At 51.0% G+C, this 22,814-nt stretch overlaps 1 protein-coding gene across 1 annotated transcript; it reads left to right on the top strand.

The window, feature by feature from the left end:
* Positions 1 to 1,107: 1,107 nt before the first annotated feature.
* On the top strand, positions 1,108 to 13,834 carry PALD1 (phosphatase domain containing paladin 1; the record flags this gene model as incomplete). Its single annotated transcript, XM_080348064.1, has 19 exons — positions 1,108 to 1,295; positions 1,378 to 1,480; positions 1,645 to 1,824; positions 1,903 to 2,058; positions 2,452 to 2,612; positions 2,779 to 2,854; positions 3,712 to 3,863; positions 4,146 to 4,236; positions 4,333 to 4,437; positions 6,938 to 7,033; positions 7,245 to 7,379; positions 8,352 to 8,468; positions 8,551 to 8,730; positions 9,326 to 9,523; positions 9,770 to 9,910; positions 10,107 to 10,178; positions 10,356 to 10,496; positions 12,524 to 12,679; positions 13,685 to 13,834. The coding sequence occupies 19 exons, from the start codon at positions 1,108 to 1,110 to the stop codon at positions 13,832 to 13,834; spliced, it is 2,598 nt and encodes an 865-aa protein (XP_080204190.1).
* Between the last annotated feature and the right edge of the window lie 8,980 nt (positions 13,835 to 22,814).

Raw genomic sequence — 22,814 nt, 5'->3', positions numbered from 1 at the left:
GCTGCCAGGGTTGTTTCCCGCACAGCATCAATACAAAGGAGGTTTTTTTGGGGGGAGCCGCCTGGGTAGGGGTGGGCAGAGGGTTTTTTTTGGTTTTATTTTTTCCAGGCTACTCCTTTCCATCTCTCGCTTCGCTTGGTTCCCAGACAGTCGGCACATTGTCCGGGACCGCTGGAGTGTGGCAGGATGCTCCTGGATGCCGCCAGCCCTTTTGTTTGCAGCCGCATTTAGGGATGAGCTCCCTGGGGATGGAGGGGGGTTGGGTCAATCTGCTTTTGGGATTCCCCATCTGCCCTGGTCCTCCAGGATGGGAATAACCATAACCATTAATAGCTGGAGGAAATCCCTCAACCTGGTGCCTCTGTTGCAATTTCTCAGCGCTGCGGGATTATTTCTTGCTGTGCGAGGGGGACGCTTTTCCTCCTTGCTGCCTTCTGAGGATACAAAAACCTTATGTGGGTGCTTTATGTGCCCTCCCAGCTCCTCCTTTGCTTGCATCGAAACGCATATGTGCGCACACAGACGCACAACCTCCCCGAGCTTTGCTCGCCGCTCCTCAGTCCTCAATTACTAAATATTTAGCAAAATTTACTCAGTGCAGGAGCGTTTTCCACCCAGGGAGGGACGCTGGGGTGGTTTACGGGCGCTGTGAAGCGCAGGATGAGGTTAATGGACAGGGCGCTGCCGGGTCCCTCCGCAGTGCCATCTGCTGACTCAGCAGATTTGTGGCACTGCATCCAGCGTTTTGCCTTTATTTTTTAGTTCTTTTCACCCCCAGCCCCACTTTCAGCTACTCCGGGGCTGGATTCTCCCTGGCGAAGGGATCCACATGGCAGGCAGGGGTGGAGAAAACCCTGGGCTGGGTTAACGTTTCATCCCAACCCGGCCTCTCCTCGCCGGCTGTTGGGATTTTCCCTTCCTAAAACTGAGCAGCTGAAAGGAACCAAAACAAATTCCTCCTCCTTATCCTTCCCTTTCTTCTTGTGTCTCATATTTTTCCCCCGCTTCCCCTCCCCTTTTCCGCCCCTTTTTAAAGTTTTATTTCTTATTTTTAATATTTTTTGTGAGTTTATTTAATGTTCTCCCCGTGGTGGCAGCCGCCCGCGGATGATGGGTACGACGGCCAGCACGGCGCAGCAGGCGGTCTCAGCATCCCCCTTGGACAGTGGGGCTCTGGGCGAGGGCAGCATGGAGGACCAGCGGTCCCTCAGCATCCACTCCTTCCAAACCCTGGGGCTCCACAACAGCAAGGCCAAGTCCATCATCACCAACAAAGTGGCACCCGTGGTCATCACGTAAGTCCTTGGCCTCCCCTTGCGACTCCTAAACGTCTGTTTTTCCGCTCCGCCTTCTCTAAATATTCCTTGTTTTTAAAAGGTACAACTGCAGGGAGGAGTTTCAGATCCACGATGACCTGCTGAAGGCCAACTACACGGTGGGACGCATTTCTGAGACGGCGCTGGAACACTACCTTGTGCAAGTGAGCATCAGCACCGCTCTGTGCCAAACCCATTTCAACTTGGGGTTTGAGGACCTTGAGGTTTTGGGGGGGCTAATTTTGAGGATCACCGAGGAAAAAACCCACTTCTCTTCCCAGCCTGCTTGCTCAAATCCACTTATTTGCCATCTTCTCTTGTTCTGCAGGGGAAATATTTCATGGTCAGGGATGTCTATGGCAAACTAGATGTCTTGAACACTACAGGCAGCTGCGGTGCTCCCAATTTCAGACAAGCCAAAGGAGGTTATGCTGTGTTTGGCATGGGGCAACCCAGCCTCAATGGCTTCAAACTCGTCCTACAGAAGCTGCAGAGAGAGGGCCACAAGGTTGGTGGGAAGCTGGAAATTTGGGGTGGGAAAAGGCAGGAGAGCTTTTTTTGGGCAGCTTCTTCCTCCTCTTCGCAGGAGTGTGTCTTCTTCTGTGTCCGTGAGGAACCTGTGGTCTTCTTGCGGATGGAGGGGGACTTTGTGTCCTACACGCCCAGGGGCAAGGAGAACCTTCATGAGAACCTCCAGTGCCTGCAGCGGGCAGAGACCCTGGAGTTGGCCATCCGCAAGGAGGTGAGGTGGGACGAGATGGGGTTCATCACAGAATAGTTCGGGTTGGAAGGGACCTTCCCAGCTCCCTCAGTGCCCCCCCTGCCATGAGCAGGGACATCTGCACCAGCTCAGGTTGCTCAGAGCCCTGTCCAGCCTGGTCTGGGATGTCTCCAGGGATGGTTCATCCACCACCTCTCTGGCCAACCTGGGCCATGCTCTCACCACCCTCATTGTAAAACACTTCTTCCTCATGTCTGGCCTGAATCTCCCCTCCTTTTGTTTAAAACCATCACCCCTTGTCCTATCATCCCAGTGATAACGGGGTGTATGTATCCCCCCACCTCAAAAAATGGAGTTGTTGGAGGTGGTGGGTGCCCCATGGGTTTTAATGGTGGTGGTCCCCATCTCCACTAGATCCACGACTTTGCGCAGCTGAGCGAGAGCGTCTACTACGTCTACAATGATGTGGAGCGCTTGCGGGACGAGCCCCACACCGTGCGTGTGCAGGGTGAGGAGGACATCCAGGTGACAGAGGAGGTCTACCGCAGGCCCGTCTTCCTCCTGCCCTCCTACAGGTGCTGCCCTTCCTCCTCCTCCTCCTCCTCACGTGTGGCTGCTGGCTTGGCTTTTGCAAGCTGGGCTCTTCATACCCTCCTAAACCACATGTCCTCTGCCATGGTGGGGATGAAGCTGCTCCCAAGACCTCATTCTCCTAACAAGGGTTGTCCTTGCGCCTGGCAGGTACCACCGGCTGCCCCTGCCTGCTGAGGGAGCCCCTTTGGAGGAGCAGTTCGACACTTTCATCTGCTTCCTCAGGGTGAGCTGAGCAAAAGCACCTGGTCTGTGAGGCCACGTCAGGTTAGGACTTGCTTCTGCACCTGGGTCAGGGAATGTGACTCCTCGAGAACATCATCTGCTCTTGGGTTGGTGCTGCTCATTAGAAGGTGCCTGTGCCTGTGGTTGCATCCTGTTCCTGTTGCTGTAGATCCTGCTGGAGAAGTCATAGAATCATAGGGTGTCCTGAGTTGGAAAGGACCTCACTGCGTCCAACTCTTGTCCCTGCACAGGACACCCCGCAGTTCACACCATGTGTCTGATGGCGTTGTCCCATCTCTTCTTGAACAGTGTCAGGGTTGGGGCTGTGACACCTCCCTGGGGAGCCTGTTCAGTGGCCAGCACCCTCTGGGTGAAGAACTTTTCCCTAATATCCAACCCAAACCTCCCCTGGCCCATCTTGCTGCCATTTCCTCAGGTCCATGTTGTCCAGCTGCTTGTCCCTACTCCTGGCCAGAGGTGACCGTTCCTCACCACCTCCCAGCATCCCTGTGCAGGTGGCTCTTCCCCAAATGAGTTTGGGAGAAATGATCTGGATTTAGTGCAGAGCTTTTGATGGTGGAGCTGCTCATTTTTAGCCTGGGAGCTTTTCATCTTAGTGGCTTGAGAACTGGTGGTGGGAACATCTCTGGTGGGGTGGCCAGGCCAGTGTCAGAAGCCACAGGGTGTGGGGACACAGTGGGTGGACCACCCATTGTGCTGTCCTGGCCCACCCATGCCATCTCCTGAGCAAAGGGGAGATGCTGCCCACCCCTCCATGCCTGGGCAGGGCCATCGTGGTGACAGAGACCGCTCCCCTGGGTGCCCCTGTGGTCCCCATCCTCTGTCCCTTCCTCCTAGGAGAGCCCCAGCCTGCTGCTGCGGGACCCTGGTAGACCCCCTCCGGCACTGCTCTTTGGCTGCCAGACTGGCGTGGGCAGGACCAACCTGGCCATGGCCATGGCCACACTTGTCTTCTACCACCACCACCAAGGAGATGCTCAGAAGCCTGAGTAAGTGGGGCAGCCCCCGGGGATGGGGGGGGTACCTGTGCCCCTGGGACTGGTTTGATCCTCCCCTTAGAATCACAGAATGATTTGGGTTGGAAAGGACCTTCAAAGCTCATCTAGTCCCACCCTTGCCATGAGCAGGGACATCTTCACCAGCTCAGGGTGCTCAGAGCCCCGTCCAGCCTGGCCTGGGATGTCTCCAGGGATGGTTCATCCACCACCTCTCTGGCCAACCTGGGCTGGTGTCTCACCACTCTCACTGTAAAACAATTTCTCCCACTCCAGCCTCCCCCACCCGCCCAAAACATCTCCCAGGCTTCGGGTCATCCAGACCTTCATTGAGATGGTCCCCAAAGGCCAGCAGATAGTGGAGGAGGTAAGAGGATTTTGGCAAACCCCCCAGCAGGGTGGGTGGAAGGGGGTGAGGTCGGTCTCCCCCCTGATCTGGGGCTTTCTGCTTGCTCCTCACAAGGTGGATGGTGCCATCGCTTCCTGCTCGGAGATGCATGACATGAAGGAAGCCATCTACGAGTACAAGAAGAAGCTGGAAGGGATCGGGGAGGACTATCAGATCCAGGTACGTTCATCAGAGGGATCGCTCGCATCCCTGCCACCGGTCCAGGGTGATTTATCAACCTGGTTTTGTATGGGGATGAGAAGAATGTAAATTCTGGAAATCTGACGCTTCCTGTGAGCTGGAAATTTCCCAGGGATGTGAAACCTGAAAGACTGTGGAGCTTCTCGATTGTTTTTTCCCCCAATTGTTTAATAGCCATCAGATGGAGCAGGTTCGGGTTTTGGGGGAGAAAGCTGTCTGTTTTGGTCTTCACCGCTGCTTCTGGGCGATGACCTTGGGGGAAAATAATATACCGTGCCCTGGTTTTATCAGCTCTAAGATTGGAAAATCCACACAAACCTGGCTGGTAAAAGTCCTCGGGATCTGGGAGGGATTGTTGCTTAGAGGTTTTCCTGCGAATGCGCTCACTCAAGGTCAAGCATTCCTATCTGTAGATTTCTGTTTTTGTCTCCTTTGCTTTGAAAAGCCATCAGCGTGGTTTTTCATGCTGGAAAACGGTGGTTTCCCTTGTTTGACCCAGATGGGTCCTGCCGGGTGATGGATGGATTGATGGATGGATGGGTGGAGCGAGCAGGCTCAGTTGGCAATGCTGCCCAAACCCCAGCCTTTTTGGGGGATTGATTTTCCCATTTACATACTAAATGTGGAACAGAAGCGTCGTTTGTAAAGAGCAATCTAAACAACAGGTGCTGTGTGGCCCAAGCAAACAGGCTGGAGGAGAAAAGCACCACGAAAATAGGGGGGAAAGGAAAGTGTTTGCTGGCGCTTTTTTCGGTGTTTAGTGGCAAACCCCAAATTTCAGCCCCCTTTTTAGGGTGGATTTAGGTATGTTTGGTGCTGCTTGTGTAATGGCAAATACTCTTGTGCAGTGGGGGAAGCTTGGGCAGGGGATTTTCTCGCTGCCTCGAAGCCTTTCCCCAACTCTTCCCCACTGGGGAAGGCTGCTCTATGTCATTCTCGACTCCGGGGAAACAACTGGCTGGGGACTGACTGCCGTAAATTAGTGGTGAAGAGTGTTTATTTGAAGTCTGCATGGAGTGAGAACAGGTTTAAACAATGGCAAGAGGCCAGGAAAATGTGCTGGGGGAGTGGGGAGGATGAGGAGGGGAGAAGGGCCATTGAAAAACCAGCCTGGGCTTGGTGGGGCCGCAGGTGGTACCGGAGGGATTTGCTGGGTGAGTTAGCAGAGCCCTGCTTGCTTTTGGGGAGAAAAAGGGTTTTTCTGGGCTGAGACGAATGACCTCAAGCCAGACTGTGGCTTTCTGCCCTGTGTTTGGGGTAAAAGTGGAGATTTAAGTCCTCAAGTGATGGTGACACAGGGGTAGGTGCATCCTGGCGTGGGATGCTGAGCATTGCCGGACCGCTGCGGTACCCAGTTGAAACACAAGCGGATCATCCCCCTGTTTCACCAAAAGCCTGTTTCAGGGAAATATTGAGGGATTTAGCTTGGGTGAGAGCACCAGGCTGGTTTTTATTGCAGGAGCCCAAGTGCTTGGGTAGAAATGCCGCAAACCCGGGACAGCTGCATCCCTCACAGGCTTTGTTTTGAGTCTCCAGACCAAAAGCGGCTGCTCTGCCTCTTGATAAATCACAGCGGGCCAGATTTCTCTTGCAGAGAACAAGTAAATATTCCCGAGTCAGCCACGTAATGTCAGATTTTTCCATTGGACCCTGGGGATGGGGTCACAATGGACTCCCCAGAGATGCTCCTGTGGCGATGCTGCGGGTTCATTTGTTGGGTGAGATGCTAGGATGTACAAACCCTGCCTCGAGGGCTTCTGAATGATGGAAAATCCTGAAGGTCTGAGCTTGTGCCTCCCTGGGAGGAGGTAGCTGTCCTGGGACATGTGCCTGGTTTGGGGAGGTGATGGTGAAGACGGTAATGATGAAGATGAGGAGGAGGAGAGCTTGCTTGAAGCCATCTACATAGGCATTGTGATGCTTCTGGGGATGAAGGCAAAGAGGAGATACTTTGAAACAATATATTACCAGGGTGGGTGCAGGATCTTGCATCAACCAGCCCCCTCCCCTTGGGTTTGAGTCTCCCGTTCGCATCTGGACAGTGTTATCTCCCGGGGACAGCAACGCCCCTTGGGGCTGCTTGGAACCGCTCCCGGCGTGTCCTTGGGCTAAAGGGAAGGCTTGGGTTGAGCTGAAATGCACATTTATGCCTTTAAGCATTATTTAATGCGGAAAACTTGGAATGTTTAAAAAAAAAACGGCACCAAAAAACTGTATTCCAGATTGGGTTCTGTAGGTTTTCTCCCACCTCTTCTTATTTGGGAGGGGTTTCTTTCCAAACAAACAGCTTGATGAAATTGGCATGAACACGCAAAAATCCTTCTGAGCGACTTACATGGCATTTCTACCCCTCTTTCCACCCCCAAAAAATACTCCGTAAAGAAATGCCTCGGCTTGTCTGCTGCTTGCTGGTGTCCCTCCCAAGCCAGGGGGACCAGGCAGCGTTGGGCATTGTGAATGCCCCCACCTTTGCTTTCAGGGGAGCAGCACCAAAGAATATTTCCTCCAGAGGACTTTACAGAGCCTCGAACGCTATTTCTACTTGATTGCCTTCAACTACTACCTTCATGAGCAGGTAAAAATAAACCCACCAATCCAAAAAACCCCTCTTTGGCTCTTTTTTTATTGTTTTCCCTGTACAGTGGGAGGGAAGGGGTCTCTGAGTTTCCCAAGCAAATATAGGCTGTTTTGTTTGTTGTTCTTTTTTGGTGGGGTTGTGGGTTGTATCGGGGCAGGGGGTGCGAGCCCAGGCTGATGGCGCGTCCCCCCCGGCCCCCTGCCGGCAGTACCCCCTGGGCTTTGCCCTCAGCTTCAGCAGGTGGATGTGCCGGCATCCCGAGCTCTACCGGCTGCAGGCGGAGATGAACTCCTCGGAGCTCACTGTCACTGGGGATATCGTCACCAAGGGGACACGAGTGCTGGTGAGTGCCTGTCCTGGGTGTAGGGATGGGGCTTGGTGGCTCCTCGTCATCCCTTGGGAATGGCACCTTGCTGGGATGCTTGTCCTTGTTGTAGGGGAGGTGTGGAGTATTGGGGTCTGAGCTCTATGCTGGGATGTCCAGGTCCATGTTGGGGTCTCAGGTCTGCATTGAGGTCACCAAGTCTGTGTTGGGGTCTCAGGTCCATGTTGAGGTCTCCGAGTCTGTGTTGGGGTCTTCAGGTCCATGTTGGGGTCTCAGGTCTGTGCTGAGGTCTTCAGGTCTGCATTGAGGTCACCAAGTCTGTGTTGGGGTCTTCAGGTCCATGTTGGGGTCTCAGGTCTGTGCTGAGGTCTTCAGGTCTGCATTGAGGTCACCAAGTCTGTGTTGGGGTCTTCAGGTCCATGTTGAGGTCTCCAAGTGTGTGTTGGGGTGTCCAGGTCCATGTTGGGGGTCTCAGGTCTATGCTGAGGTCTCCAAGTCTGTGCTGGAGTCTCAGGTCTGCGTTGAGGTCTTCAGGTCCGTGTTGAAGGTCTTCAGGTCCATGTTGGGGTCTCAGGTCCATGTCCAGACTGCATCCTCATCAAGGATGGGCAAGGGGCCAGACGCCCCCTGTGCACATGGATGTGTCCAGTTCTGCAGACCCGGAGCACCGGGGTGCTGGAGTACCCCAGGACATGAGCCTAAGCTGCTGGCCTAACTGCAGCTTCATCTCTCTGGGTGCTCCTGACTGTGGTGGGGTGAAGGAGACCAGAGCTGCTGGTGGCTTGCTGCTGGTTTGGCATGGTCTTGCTGCAAGAAGAGCATCTCCCACCTTTGTAATGCAGCTGTGTGTGTCTTTGTGCCCTGTTTTGCTGAGGCTGGAGGGGTTTGGGGACTTCTCCTGAGCATGGTGTGCTGGGAAAGCCCCCTGCAAACCTAGGGATGGGTGCAATGTGGGAGTGCCCCCCTTGCCCAGGCTTTGCTCTGCTGCAGGTGGCAGACGAGCGCTTCTGCCCGGACATGATGAGCACTGCCAAGGAGATGAATGTGGCCAACTTTCGACGGGTCCCCAAGATGCCCGTCTATGGAACGGCGCAGCCCAGCTCCAAGGTGAGGGACATGTACCCCACGACAGGCAGGGACACCCAAAACAGGGGTCCCAGCCCTCCCCATCACCCTCCCCTTCCCTCAGAGCCTGGGCAGTGTCCTGCGGTACCTGACGGATGCCAAGAGGAAGCACAGACACATCCTCTGGATCAACCTGCGAGAAGAAGTGGTCCTGGAGGGGAACGAGCAGATCTATACGCTGCGGGAGCCCGGGCAGCTGGAGGAGCTGATCTCCGTGCCCACCGCCTCGCCTCAGCAGCTGGAGGTGAGCCAGATGTTGGGTACAAAGCGGGAGTTCTGCTTGTTTTGTTCTTTTCTCTTGGCAATGACAGACAGGCAGTGGTTGTATTGGGTGCTGTGCTTGGTTTGCACCCACCCACCCTGTGTGCTGGAGGCTGTGGACAGCCCAGCTGATGCAGAACCAGGTGGTTGACCAGCTCTTTATGGGACTGGAAAAATAAAGGAGTCCTCCTGGCTGGGCTGTCACTGTGCCAGAGTTTGCAAAGGCAGAGCAAAGCAGAGATCCTCCTCCGGATAATTTATAGCATGGCGTGAAAGCCAGGGTAAAAGGCATCCGGGGAAAGGAGAGTAGATGTTTTCAGATGTTCCCAGCTTGGTTTCTAGAGGAGATGGGTAGTGGAGGAGCTGCCCGGGGTGGTGGGAGATGATGCTCCTGAGGCTTCCACCAAGCATGGTGGGGACCGTGGTCCTGGGCAGAAGCAGTGGCCAGGACCTGGTGTGGGGTTTTGTGTTGTCTACGGGGTGTTTGAGAGGTATCTGCATCTAAAAAAAAAATGATTAGTATCTTGATATATTAAGAGGAGTGGGTCTTACAGTGAGGGTTTCCCCATCCTCTGCAGAAACTAGAGGTGACCCTGAAGGGTGACCTGCTGAAGTGGCAGAAGTGGCTGGAGGTCTACCTGGAGGTGGAGAAGCAGATGAAGATGTTCAAGAGTTGCCTGACCCTGCAGGAGATCTTCAGCCAGCAGAAGAACATCTTCCCAGGGTTGACCTACCGCCGCATCCCCATCCCCGACTTCTGTGCTCCCAAGGAGCAGGTACCCCAGGGATGGGGTCGCTGCTGTCACCTCCTTCTCAAGCCATCCGTGCTGCTGTGGGGTGAATGTCACTTGGGTGCTCGGTGCCATCCAGCCTCAGGTTTATGATGGTGTGGCCAGGTTCAGTGTGGGGCGATTGCTGGGGCAAGGAAGGTCCCTGGGGAGGCTCCTGAACAAGGGGGATCCCATGGTGGGGAAGGGAGGTGGGCTGCACCCATAAACCACCCCTGGCTTTGCTACCGGCAGGACTTTGACCGGCTGCTGGAGGCGATGAAGAGCGCCCTGGCTGAGGACTCACAGGCAGCCTTCGTCTTCAACTGCTCCAGTGGCCGGGGCCGCACCACCACGGCCATGGTCATCGCCGTCCTCACCCTGTGGCACTTCAACGTGGGTACTGGGGTCTGCAGGGAGGGTGACAGGCTGGGGCTGCTGGGGAAACAGATGGGTGAGACATTTCAGGCTTCTGTGCCCATGCAAAGAGGAGGTGCAGGATGCCTGGTGTCCTGGTGGGTTGGGTTAGGGGTCTGCATGTCTGCTCAGCTGTCGGGCGGACCCTAAGGGCACCATCCTATGTCTGCCCCAGGGCATCCCCGAGATGAGCGAGGAGGAGATTGTGAGTGTGCCTGACGCCAAGTACACCAAAGGGGAGTTCGAGGTGAGTCCTTGAACCTGACTCTTGTTTCAGGATCCCCCGCTGAACCCACTCTTTGCTACCTTAGCCACAGCTGCATGTTTGGAGGCGCTGGGTCCTCTCCTGGGCTGGGAGGGAGCAGTCAGGTCGAGGTGAAGAGGCACCTGGTGAAAGCTCCTGTTGCTTCTACCTGTGCTCCAGGTGGTGATGAAGGTGGTCCAGCTCCTGCCTGATGGTCACCGGATGAAGAAGGAGGTAGACATGGCCCTGGACACTGTCAGCGAGACAATGACGCCCATGCACTACCACCTCCGAGAGATCATCATCTGCACGTACCGGCAGGTGAGCAGGTCCTCCCCATTGGCACAAGGCCACCACCAGTCCCAGAGGGTGCGACCAGGCTCTGGGACCAGCCCTGCTGAAGCTGGATGGTTTTGTGGCCTGAAGCTTGCTGGGATGCCACCAAAGAGGCTCCAGGGGGCTCTTTTGATCGTGGTCACCTGGTGTCATTTTGCACCTTGTGTCACATCCCACCTGTCTGGTGCTGTCCTGCATCCTAGCCAGCATCCTCCCTGTCTGGTGTCACCCTGCATCCCACCTATCTGGAGCAGTTCTGCATCCTCCCTGGCATCCTGCCTGTCTGCTGGCATCCTGCCTGTCTGGTGTCATCCCACATGCCACCCGGCATCCTGTCCGTCTGGTGCCGTTCTGCATCCCACCCAACATCCCACATCCCGCGTCGCACCCCATCCTGCATCCGATCCCACATCCTGGCCGTCCGGCTGAGCGCAGCCGGCAGAGGGCAGGGCTGGTCCGTCCCGCTCCACTCCCAGCCCTGAAGGCTCCTCCGGCTCCTCTGAGCTCAGGAACAGGGACCCGTCCTTGAGGGGACCCCCATCCTCAGGAGAAACCCCTCTATGCCCATGCAGGAGGCATCCTGCAGCTGGCTGAGCCCACAGCCTGCTGGAAGCTTCTGTGCAGCTGATGAAGGGGACAAAGGACAATATTTTTAGATTTCTTTATGTATTTATTTATTTTTAAGCTGTGCAACTATTTGATGTGGCCCCGGAAGGGCTGAGCTCAGGGCTCAGCATCCTCCCTGCTGGGGCTGGATCGACCAATGTCCCCACTAGTGATGGTTTTGCCCACAGCTGCCATCGACCCCTGTTTTCAATTAATGGCTATGAATGATTGACCCGGGGAAGAAAACCCAAAGCATTTAATCACATAGTAACATCCACAGCTCCCTGGGTGTTTGCCTCATGGTTTATGGGGTCCTCTGCATTTTTTTGGGGGCTGGGGGAGAAATCCTGAGCTCCGTGGCATGAGCCGCTGGGGACTGAATATTTACAGCAACAGCTACTGTGAAATTATTGGGATAAGTAATTTTATATATCTATATTATTTTTTCCCCAGTGATGCACAGCCTGAACAAGAGAAGGATGGGAATTTTACAGTCTAGGCATTGCCCTAATGGACTTTTAATTAAGCCATGGTTAGTGTTTAGAGTAGTGTGGGGTTTGGGTGAAGAGAGGGAAGGTAAAGGTGCTCTGGTACTTGCAGGGAGAAAAAAATAGGAGAATATAAGAAAACTATATATAATAGGATAATAAAATGACAAATAATAGGAAAATTAAATAAAAATTGAATGGGATGGGAGAATAAAATGATAAATAATAGGACAATAAAATAAAAATTCAATAGGACCATGTAATAACACAATAAATAATAGGACAGTATAATAAAAATAAACAGGATAATAAAATGATAAATAATAGGAGAAAATAATAAAAGTAAATAGGACAATTTAACAACATGATAAATAACAGGATCTGCAAATACTGGCACGTAGGTGCGGAGGAGACACCTTTTCCCTGACCAGAATCACTCACCTGGTGCTGCCACAAATAGGGGTGCAAACGGATTGAACAAACCCCAGGGCTGGTGTGGCCTCTCCTCCTGTGTTGGAGGATGAGGATGAGTCTGACCAGGGGATGCTGGAAAAGCATGTTTTCATTATTATGATTTTCTTCTCCCTGGGGAAATGCTTTGCAGTCCCGGAGCTGCTGCTTTCAGGTATGGTTTGCGGCTGGCTCCTGGGCACACACCCCATGTGCATTTAGCGATCCTTTGTCTATTTTTGAGCTCTGTACGGGAAAGGGCAGGTTTTTATATCCTGGAAACCACAAGTCAAGGAGAGCCTGGGCTGTGGGCTGGAAGGTTGCACTGATTTTTGTCCCCAAAGTGGGTCCTTCACCACCCAGCTTCTCAGGTGGGGTGGAGAGCGGGGCTGTGGGTGAGCACTGGGGTGCCTTTGGGATGCTCTCCCGAGGCGGGTACCACTTCAGCCGCTCTCCTGCTCCTTCCAGCGGAGGTCGGGGAAGGATGAGAAGGAGACGCAGACGCTGCATCTGAGGAGCCTGCAATACCTGGAGCGCTACATCTACCTGATCCTCTTCAATGCCTACCTGCACCTGGAGAAGAAGGACTCCTGGCAGCGGCCCTTCAGCCTCTGGATGCGGGAGGTGAGGCTGCTCCTCCCCATCCCAAACCTGCCCCTTTTCTGAGTTTTCCAGGGCTTTAGTTTGATCTGCCCCTTGTGATTGCAGCATCTGGGGCTGGGAGGCCACCAGCCAACACCCCTTCCTTGGTTTGGTTAGCTTGGCTTGGCTCTCCTCGCACCCAAACCCACCTCTAATTTCTTTGGAGTGTATTAAAAATACAATAACCCAGCCAGACGGGTTGGAGGATTGAAAGGAAAGAATAACTAAAAGCCGGGCTGGGGGAGATGGGACTGCTGGCACCAGGCATCTGAGAGGATTGGAAAGCAGCTCCAAATTCTCCATATTTCCCGCTTTTCATTATTTTTCATTATTATAATGCAGCAATTAGTTTTTTCTCTCTCTCCCTGGGTTTGCATGATGTGAAGCAGGCACTGCTTGCATTGGTGTGTAGGGGGAAACCTCTGGTCCCTTTGCTTCTGCCAGCGTCCCTAATTCATATAGGCATGTTGGATCTGCCAGGCAGGAGATGACAGTGGCGGCTGCCAATTCCTCTCACTGTCCCCCTGTCAGGGGCTGCAAGGAGGGGTATCAGTGTCCACCCCAGCATGGCATCCCAGCTATGCTGGTGTTTGCGTTGCCTGGTGGCAATCCTTAAATGCGGCGTTAGCTCTGCCTCCCACCTCCCTTGTTTCTTGGCAGGGTGGAAATACACCCAGCTTGCGGATAAAAGGAGCCTTTGACCCCCAAAGCACCCCTTCCCGCTGCATAATCCCCGTGGTTTTTAGTCAAAAACAAGGCACCGTTGTAGCTTTTTGGCAGAAGGGTGCCAAAGGCAACAAACCCAGCGGCGGCTGACCCCGGCAGCAAGGAAGCGGCTTAGAAAGATGTATAAACCGTGGCTGGGGAAAAGCTGGGGTGCTACCTGGATAAAAGGAGATGCTGGGCACCTTCCCCACGCAGGAGGGAGCAAAAGCACCCCCAGGGTGCTGGGGCGAGGGGTTAAATCTCTTTTCCCTCTGCTTTCAGGTGGCGGCAGTGGCCGGGGTCTACGAGGTCCTCAACCAGCTGGGCTTCCCCGAGCTGGAGAGCCAGGAGGGCAAGTCCCTGCGCACGCTGCGGGGCCGGTGGCGGGCGCAGGGCAGCACCCCCCGCCCCTTCCGCGGGGAATTCGTGTAGGGTCGGGGTGCGGGGGGGTCCCCGCTGCCTTTTTTTGGTGGGGCAGAGGGTCAAAAAGACTGTTTTCCCAAAACCTGGGGGTGTGGGGAGGGAGGGGCGAGCCCTGGAGCTGCCTTAGAACAGGGGGGATGTTTGGGGTTCTTTTGGACACAATAAAAATATTGTAAATTAAAAATCGACCCTTTTAGGCAGGTGCTTAATTGTGAACGGGGCGGGGCGGGGGGGGTGGTGTGTATGGAAAAGTGGCTCTGAAATGCTGGATTTGGTGGGTGCTTGGAATTGTGACAAATTTTTCAAGACTCTGCTCACTTTCTCCCTAAACCATTGCGACACGCACACACAAATATATCTATTTATATACAGACATGTGTATATATACACAAATATATATTGACATGTGTGTGTATATATATGCATATGAATATATATATGTATGTATGTGTGTATATATACACATAGATATCTATTTACGGCTCCATATATCTGGAGCCATAAAGACTTGCAGCCTGCATTAGGGCTCTCAGAGCTCCCTGGGTATATTTAAGGTTTGGGCATCTTTGGTTCTTCTCAGCTTTTTCCAGTCGTGGATGCAGCTACGGTGCCAGGTTTGGCGGTCCCAACTGCCCCGTTTCCCCCTCCCCAAACCTGCCAAAGTGATGCTGTAGAGGGTTTAGCTGCTCAACAAAGGGTAGATGGAGGGGTGATGAAGCAGAGCCCGGATGGAGGGGTGATAGAGCAGGATGGGGAGCACAAAGCAGGAGCACACGCTCCATCTCTCCCGTCTCTTTGTTGCCAGGGGTGGGAGACTCTGGCAGCAGAAATCCAAATGTGCAGGATGGAAAGCAAAAATTATGACTTTTAACTAGATGGATGCTGCTGTTTAAACTCTGGGGTGGCTCCTGCTGCGGCTGCGAGAGCCCCGATTGCCACGGGCTCCCTTGTTCTTTTTGGCATAACCAGGCATTTCAGTTTTACTATTCTTCTTTAAACGCAAGAATACTGAAGAGCTGCTGGAATACTTTCTCCCTCCCTGGGTATTTCAGTGTTTAGATAATTTACTGCTCATGCAGCGGGACAGTTGACTCGGTGATTTGCAAGTTGATGCTATTTTTTTGCCTCTTTATTTCCCGTGTTTAACAGGGCACACGCTTTCTGTCCCTGCAGAGCCACAGTTTTGCTGCCATACTAAAGAGATGACCTGCAGGCTCCTTTGCTTTCAGCAGGGCTGCAAACCTACCCCCTTCCCCTGCCCCCGGCAGCAACCCTTGGAAGTCCTGCCTAATAGTCCTGACTTAATTAGGCAGGGGTTTTTTAATTGCTTAGGAAATCTCAGCCCCTTTAATCTTGGTAATGAAGGCTGGAGCTTGGCATCCCCCGGACCGGGGGCCTCCAATGCTTCGTTCTGCTTTCCCACCATCTTCACAAGAGATTTCCAAGTTAAACCTGGCTCTGAATGGGATTTGGAGGGATCTGCTCCCTGTAATATGGGAGGGAACAGCTGAGAAATGGGGCTCAGCATCCCCGAGGGTGCTGGCTGACCTGGTTCCCATTGATTCTCCCATCCTGATTGCGGCAGTAAATTGATTGTTATTTTATTTTTCTGCAAATTCAGGTCATGGTTTCACTTCTTCCCATTGTTCCAACCAGTCGTGGCTGCACTGGCGAGCTCAGCTGAGATATCTGGCTGCGCATCTTCCATCCTGCCCTCAGCATCCTCCAAGGGCTCAGCGTGTCCCCTCCCAGCTATGGTTATGCTGCTCACCGGAATATATATATGTAATATGTAAAAAAAATATAAAAATATAAAAAATATATTATATATAAATATATAAAATAAAAATCTATAAAAATAGAAAATTATATAAAATATATACAAATATATAATAAAAATATATAAATATAAATAAAATTTGTATAAAAATATGTAAATATATTTAATATATAAATATATAAAAAATTGTATAAAAAGATATAAACACATATAATAGATAAATATATGTATAAAATATGTATAAAAAGGTATAAACACATATAATAGATAAATACATATATATTTTCCCTCTATATAGGATATACAGGGTGTTTCAAAAAAGGCTGCCCAAACTTCAAGCTGTTTCAAATTGGGTCCATGTTTTTTAAACACTCTGTAGAATAACTAGAGAAAGAATATATATACTATAGATAGTACATGTTATATAGTATATATAGTATATTTTATAGAGAGTGTATGTATTGCATATATGATATAGACTTTGTAGATAACATAGAATAATGGTCCAATAATATAAAATATTAATTCTATGATTATTCTATATAACATATATATTATATAGAATATAATATTATAATATAATATTATAATATAATATATAATATATAATATAATAATATATTAGATATTATATAGAATATAATATATATATGTTATATATATGTGTATATATATGTTATATATATAATATATAATATAATGTATATAATATATATATTATATATATAACATATATATTTTATATAACAACATGTACATATGTTGTATAATATAAGACTATAGTACAAAAGGCAGCTCTTAGGGTTAATGGGCTGACCGCCAGCCTTGGCTTGTGCCTATTCCTTGCCAGGAGCAGCATTTCACCCCAGGGAGGCATCAGCAAGGGGGTCTGCGGGCAAAAATACTTTCAAAAAGAAACTGAAAGCGTGTTTTTATATACGTATATATTTAAAAAGCTGTTTTCCATTGGCTGGGGCTGCTAGCTGACCTTTTCACTGGAAACAGCTTAGCGTGAGGCTCGGGGAGCGAAACAAACCTGCATTTGTTCCACCTCTGTATTTATTTCACCTCTTTATTACTCCCGACTGCTGTTTAGCCTGTTTCTTTTCAGAGCCGGCTTTGCTGGGCCGAGGAGAGCCCGCGGAAGGGAGCGCTCATTGTTTGCCTTCATTGATTTTTCATGAAAAGTGCTTTTCTGCAGGTTTCTGACCCTCACTTAACCCCGTTGTACTCCCGTTTCTCCCCTCTCCCCATCCTCCTGTGCAGGAGTAAAGCCGAGGGGATCCCAGGTGATTTGGGGCCAGATAAGTAACTATTTCCAGCCTTGCCAGCAATCCTAAGGGGTTGATTTCAAAGCAGAAAACACAGATCCCTGGCTATTTTTCTGCTATACTGCCCCGATGGTGTAGCATCCATCTATACAACATCTCAGGTCTGCATCTCCTTGCCATGGAGGGGGCACAGGGCATCCCTACAGCTTTGGGTATCTTTTCCCATTTATTTGTTTGGTTTAGGGCTTTCTTTTATTTACAAGCCCCTTTTTCCCAAACCTGTAGACTCTTGGGAAAACAGGGGATGTGAGGATGCGATGTCTGGGCTGCTTAAGGATGCAGAGCCAGGTTCCATGGGCTCCATGTTATAGCAAGGCACAGGGAGAGAGAGGCCAACCTCCCCTAAAAATCACCCATTTATACCCGCATTTGTACACACAGGCTGAGGTGGGGAATGGAAGCTTTTAACGTCATGTAAAATTAAATACATATATATATATATATCTATATATCTCCACCCCCTTATTCTGCCTATGGAAAAAAGTTGTTTGTGGCATTGGAAATGTTCTTTGTGGCTTTGGTGGTGCTTGAAAGAGATGAATATTTTTAAAAGGGGCCCACAGCTCCCTTAAGGAATAGCGCTAGTGGACCTTTTGCCTGTGTCAGAGACAAAATGTATATATTTATATCAATGGATATATTGCTGTAGGAGGGAACTGAAAGGCTGCCGTGCTCACCCATGTGCTGGACTGAATCCTTTTGCTGGGGAAATGTGGGTGCTGCATCCCCATCAGTGCTGCTCTCTCTGTGGGGCTGGGACCCCCGCAGCCTTCAGGGCACCCATGGGGACAAATTGTCCCTGGGGGAGCTGGAACCCAAACCTGGGGCCACCAGGAGAACCTCCCCAGTTTATTTTTGCAGAGCAGTGATTGCATCTCTCACCAGACCACTCAGGAAGCAGCTACATTCACTCCTGCACACCTAAATACCCTGAATCATCATCAAAGAGGATTTAATTATTATGGCCATTTTGGGAGTCCAGCTCCTTTGTTGTAAAAGCGATGGGTGATTTTTGTGACTTTTAAAATGCGTTTTCTTTGCTTTCTCTCTGGCTGTGGTGTTGGGGGTAACGTGGCGACAGGAGCTTTTGTAGCCACGCTCTCTGTTGCTGGCTAAAGAGATGTGGGTTATTTTTAATTATAAGCTTGTAGTTATTAAACTTCTATCTGCCTTCCCATCCCCAAGGGTTCAGTGTATCCCACTGTACCATTTCCAGGTGTTTCTTTGCTTTGCACTAGATTTGCTGCACACGTGCTCTTTGCTCACAGGAAAGGTCAAATAAGGGTATAACTAAAAACTCCACTTTATATATAATAAGACGTGATTAACCCATAACCATTGGGGGTGCTAAATGATATTCACTACGCATGCAGGGATAAAAGCTGTCTTTTAAATCCCTATCAGGACATACTTCAATATTTTCTAGCAGAATAATCCATATAATATGAGCAATAAATACATACATTCACTGCATGGGAGGGTGTGAGAAGGTTGTCCCAGCTCCCCTGTGAAACCCCCTGAATAAGCCACTGTGTGGGACCCCCTCTATTTTGTTAAGATTATTGACAGGCTTATTTTTTGTTACTCAAAAATATGCAACAATACAGCTGTTCTTGGCCAGATTCTCCTGTTCTGCACCTTTCCATGGGATGGGGGCCCTGGCGCGGGGACCCCTCTTTGGGCTCAACCGAGGTGAAAGGAATGGGGCTCCTCTTACCCCAAGCAGGGCTTTTTTCCCCTCTTCTGGGCGAGCAGAAATCCTTGGAAGCTTAAAGTCACGTGTCTTTATGGTTGTTTTTTTAATACATCGAAAGGGGAAAATACGCCGAGGAGCCAATATTCCACTGGCGTGTGGGGCTGAGGGGAAACCTGCTGCAGCCCCGGCTGAAAATCACAGCTCAGAGGGGCCTCAGGGCTTTTTAAATAATAAAACTCCTTTTTTTCTTATTTTCTCCACCCAGCTGTGGCAGTTCTGCTTTATATAAAATGTCAGATGTACCCGAGACTCGCACATGGGAGTTTTCCAAGTACCAACCAGGGAGCGTTCCCTAATTGTCAGGGAAAAATCAGTATGTTTTTGGGGCTGGGGGATGATATTTCTATTAACAAGGGAGAGCTGAGCTTAGGGGGGCTGTCAGCAAAGGCAATGCTGGGGGGGAAGCACGTGCTGGCATGGGCCCATGGCAAATAGCGCTGACATAAGGGCCCTTAAAATAACAGTAATAATAATTTCCATGTATTTCTTTCTATGATGTACCTCGCTAGCAGAGCCCCCCGACGAAACCCCTGGACCTCTGCAAAGGGAGCGCATCTGTCTTTCATTTTACAGCTGAAGAATAGTAATTAAGATGCTTTTGCAAAGCCAGGGCTTGGAAAACTAAAAATAAAAGCCACATAGGCGCGATACCAGAGCTCCGAGCACCATAAGCTTTCCTTCCCCCCTGCCGTCTTGCCCTCCCAGCCCCATATATATATATCTATACACACACACACACATATGTATATATGTGTGTGTGTATGTATATATGTGGAGGGGTGTGTGTGTGTGTATGTATATATGTGTGGGGGGGTGTGTGTGTATGTATATATGTGTGGGGATGTGTGTATATATGTATGTGTATGTATATATGTGTGGGGGTGTGTGTATGTATATATGTGGGGGTGTGGGGGTGTGTATGTATATGTGTGTGTGTGTATGTATATATGTGTGGGGGTGTGTGTGTATGTATATGTGTGGGGGTATGTATATGTGTGTGTATGTATATGTGTGGGGGTATGTATATATGTGTGGGAGTGTGTGTGTGTATGTATATGTGTGTGTGTATGTATATATGTGTAGGGGTGTGTGTGTGTGTATGTATATATGTGTGGGGGTGTGTGTGTGTATGTATATATGTGGGGGTGTGTGTGTGTATGTATATATGTGGGGGTGTGCGTGTATGTATATATGTGGGGGTGTGTGTGTGTATATATATATGTGGGGGTGTGTGTGTGTATGTATATATGTGGGGGTGTGCGTGTATGTATATATGTGGGGGTGTGTGTGTATGTATAAGTGGGTGTATGTGTATGTATATATGTGTGTGGGGGGGTGTGTGTATATATGTGTGTGTGGGGGGGTGTGTGTATGTATATATGTGTGTGTGTGTGGGGGTGTGTGTATGTATATATGGGAGGGGGGGGGCGTGTGTATGTATATATGTGTGGGGGGGGGGTATGTGTGTGTATGTATATATATATATTTGGGTTTACACATGAGTAAGCTTAGTTTCAGCAGGAGGAATATTAAAAAATAATAAGACGGTCAATGTGCAGAGAGGGGAAAGGCAAGGCTGGGCAAGGTTTGTGCTGGGAAGAAGGCTGCTGTAGGTAAAGCGAAGGTTTGGGAGTGCCCGCTGAGCTGGCAGGGATGGATGTCTCCCCCCCGCCAGCCCCATGGCATGGGTACGTATTTTGGCAGGGACAGCTTGTCTCCCCAGGGTGATGCTGGTGGGCTGCAGGTGATGCTGGGGTCAGCATCCCGCATCCCGGGTGGTCCAAGCCGCTCGCTGGCACCGAGAGGCTTTAACAGCGTCTGGAACCTGAGGATATGGTGTTTTTATTGTTCTTGGATGCCACAGCAATCAGGGACAGTGCTTTTGGGAAAAAGCGGTTGAATAGATTTCTGCCCAGCCCCTCACCCAGCAGTCTGGCTTATTTAAACCAAGGTGGAGCGGAGCGCCTGGGTTCCTCTGTGGTCCGAGTTTAACCTCTGCTGCAGCCCGGCTCTGTGTTGCCTTACAATTGGAAAGCCAGGGAGCTTTTTAGGGTTTACTTCTTGCTTTCCCAGCGGCGGGACGCAGCCACAAAACTCGCAGCGCGGTTCCTAGAAGGAGATCGACTTTTTCCCTCCGCTTTTCCAAGCCCTCACCGCTGACAGTAGGGGCTGGAAGGCATCCAAGCCTGTCGGTATAAATCTTGCTGACCTTGTTTCACCATCCATCAACTCGCAGTTCAGCATCTCCCATCAGCCGGGGCTGGTGTCCACTTCCACTTTCTGGCTCATTTAGTCCTTTTGTTTTCCCTGTTCATTTCTGGGTGGGCAGCAGGCTGAGGAGTGGACTCCAAGCCCCTAAAACACCTCCCAGTGAGGCCTGCCAAAGCAAATACCTTGCAGGAATTTGGAGACGCAGTCGTAATCAAGCCCTCTGTGCTTTAGGGATGATCCTGAGCCCGGCTGGTGGGAGAAATGATGCTCGGAGATGCAGCGGATGGTTCTTGCTGTTGTCCTTTGGGCGTTATCTCCATTTTCCCGCAATAACTTGATGTGTTTGCTGGCCAGCTGCTTCCAGAGGTCACTGACCGCGTGTTCCAGCAAGCAAAGAGGCCAGCAACCTTATGAGACATGGCCTGCAGGGTAAATGGCTTTGACTGGTGCTGGGAAGATGATCAGACCCCATGTGAAGGGAGTTAGCTCACCACAGTTTCCCATCCCGGCTGTTCTGGAACCCTGGGTTCTTCTTCTGAGTCTTGGAAATGGGCGGCAGGAGCCTGAGTCCTCCCCAAAATCCTCAGCATCGTGTGCTACTTGCTTTATAGGTGCTAAATCCGCACAAAGAACTTGGTTTTCCACCTGCAGCCGAGTCACACCTTGAAAAATTGTGATGATGCCAGAGTGTTTGGGACCTCGTGGAAGAACATCACCAGTCATTGGTAACAGCATCCATCATTTCTGGTGCGTTAAAAGGTGGCAGGATGCATCAGACTTGTACATTCGCATTTCTGTTCTCCCTGAGCAAAGCTTGTGGCTCTGGGTTTGTGTGGGGGACCCGGGGGGTGTGCAAGGCTGCCGAGAACAGCTTTGCTTTTGCACTTCTGGAGGAAAAGCCCAGAAGCCTTTAAGTTGGATTCCCCCAGATCTTTGTGAAGGATTAGGGCGGTTAATTGGATTTTATTGAGGGTGCACCAGGAGCTCGACATCACAGCCAAGGAAAGCGCTGGCCTGAGTAGGGAGAGGTCAGAGGAGATGGGAGAAGGCTGTGGAGGGGCACAGAAGGCTTCTCCATGTAGGGAAAAGGCTGTAGGAAAGGCAAGAAAATCCAATCCAAATAAATGGCACAAAACCTCCTGAGTGAGGGCAGCTGCAAGAAACGTCCAGACAAAACAGGAGGAAAAACTTTTTAAGATAAGAAAAGTAAGACATGGCAAAAAACACCCAACAAATGTCCTGGGGGGTTGTGGAGGTTCCCTCCGTCTTTGGAGGTCTTAAAGTGCGGATTAGTGGGAATGATCCTGCCTGGGGGCAGCCAGAGAGCAGATGATGTGCCTGACAGCTCCGTGCTTCCAAAGCAAGGCTTGTGTTTCTCCTGGCCGAGCACAGCACCTTCGGGCATCTCCTTGGTGGTCCTTAAATCAGCCTGGAAAGAGCTGAGGTACTGGAAAAGGGCTTTCTTTCCCCGCTTCATCCAGGGGCTGCTCGAGGGAGGGAGGGGGAAGTGCACTGGGGGTTTTTCTCTCCGAATAGCGAGGTTCCCCTTCTGCCAGTGGTGCCGCAGCCCTCGCTGGTTTCGGGTTTAATCTCAGCCCTGCGTGTCTGAGAGATGAGGTCATGCTGGCTCCCCCACAGGCTGCCGCAGCGCTGTCGGGGAGCTGGGGGGGACTGCAGTCCCGCAGAGGCCCTGGCTCCTGCACGGTGGGGTTTTGGATGTGTCCCTAAACACCTTCTCTGCGCACCCAGGGTGGGCATAAGCATCAGGTAAAAACGCTGGCCATGACCACCTGCCCATCTTGTGCCCAGGGTACCAGTCCATCCCTCCCAGGATGCTGATCCACCCCTCACAGATGCCTTCTTGCAGCTCCTTTTAAAAACACAAACCAACCCAACCTGCTGGAGAAAACT

The sequence above is a fragment of the Nesoenas mayeri genome, assembly GCF_963082525.1.
Source record: "Nesoenas mayeri genome assembly, chromosome: 7".
NCBI lineage: Eukaryota > Metazoa > Chordata > Aves > Columbiformes > Columbidae > Nesoenas > Nesoenas mayeri.
Note: the sequence above shows the minus strand (reverse complement) of the source record. Positions and strands in the feature narration are given on the sequence as shown.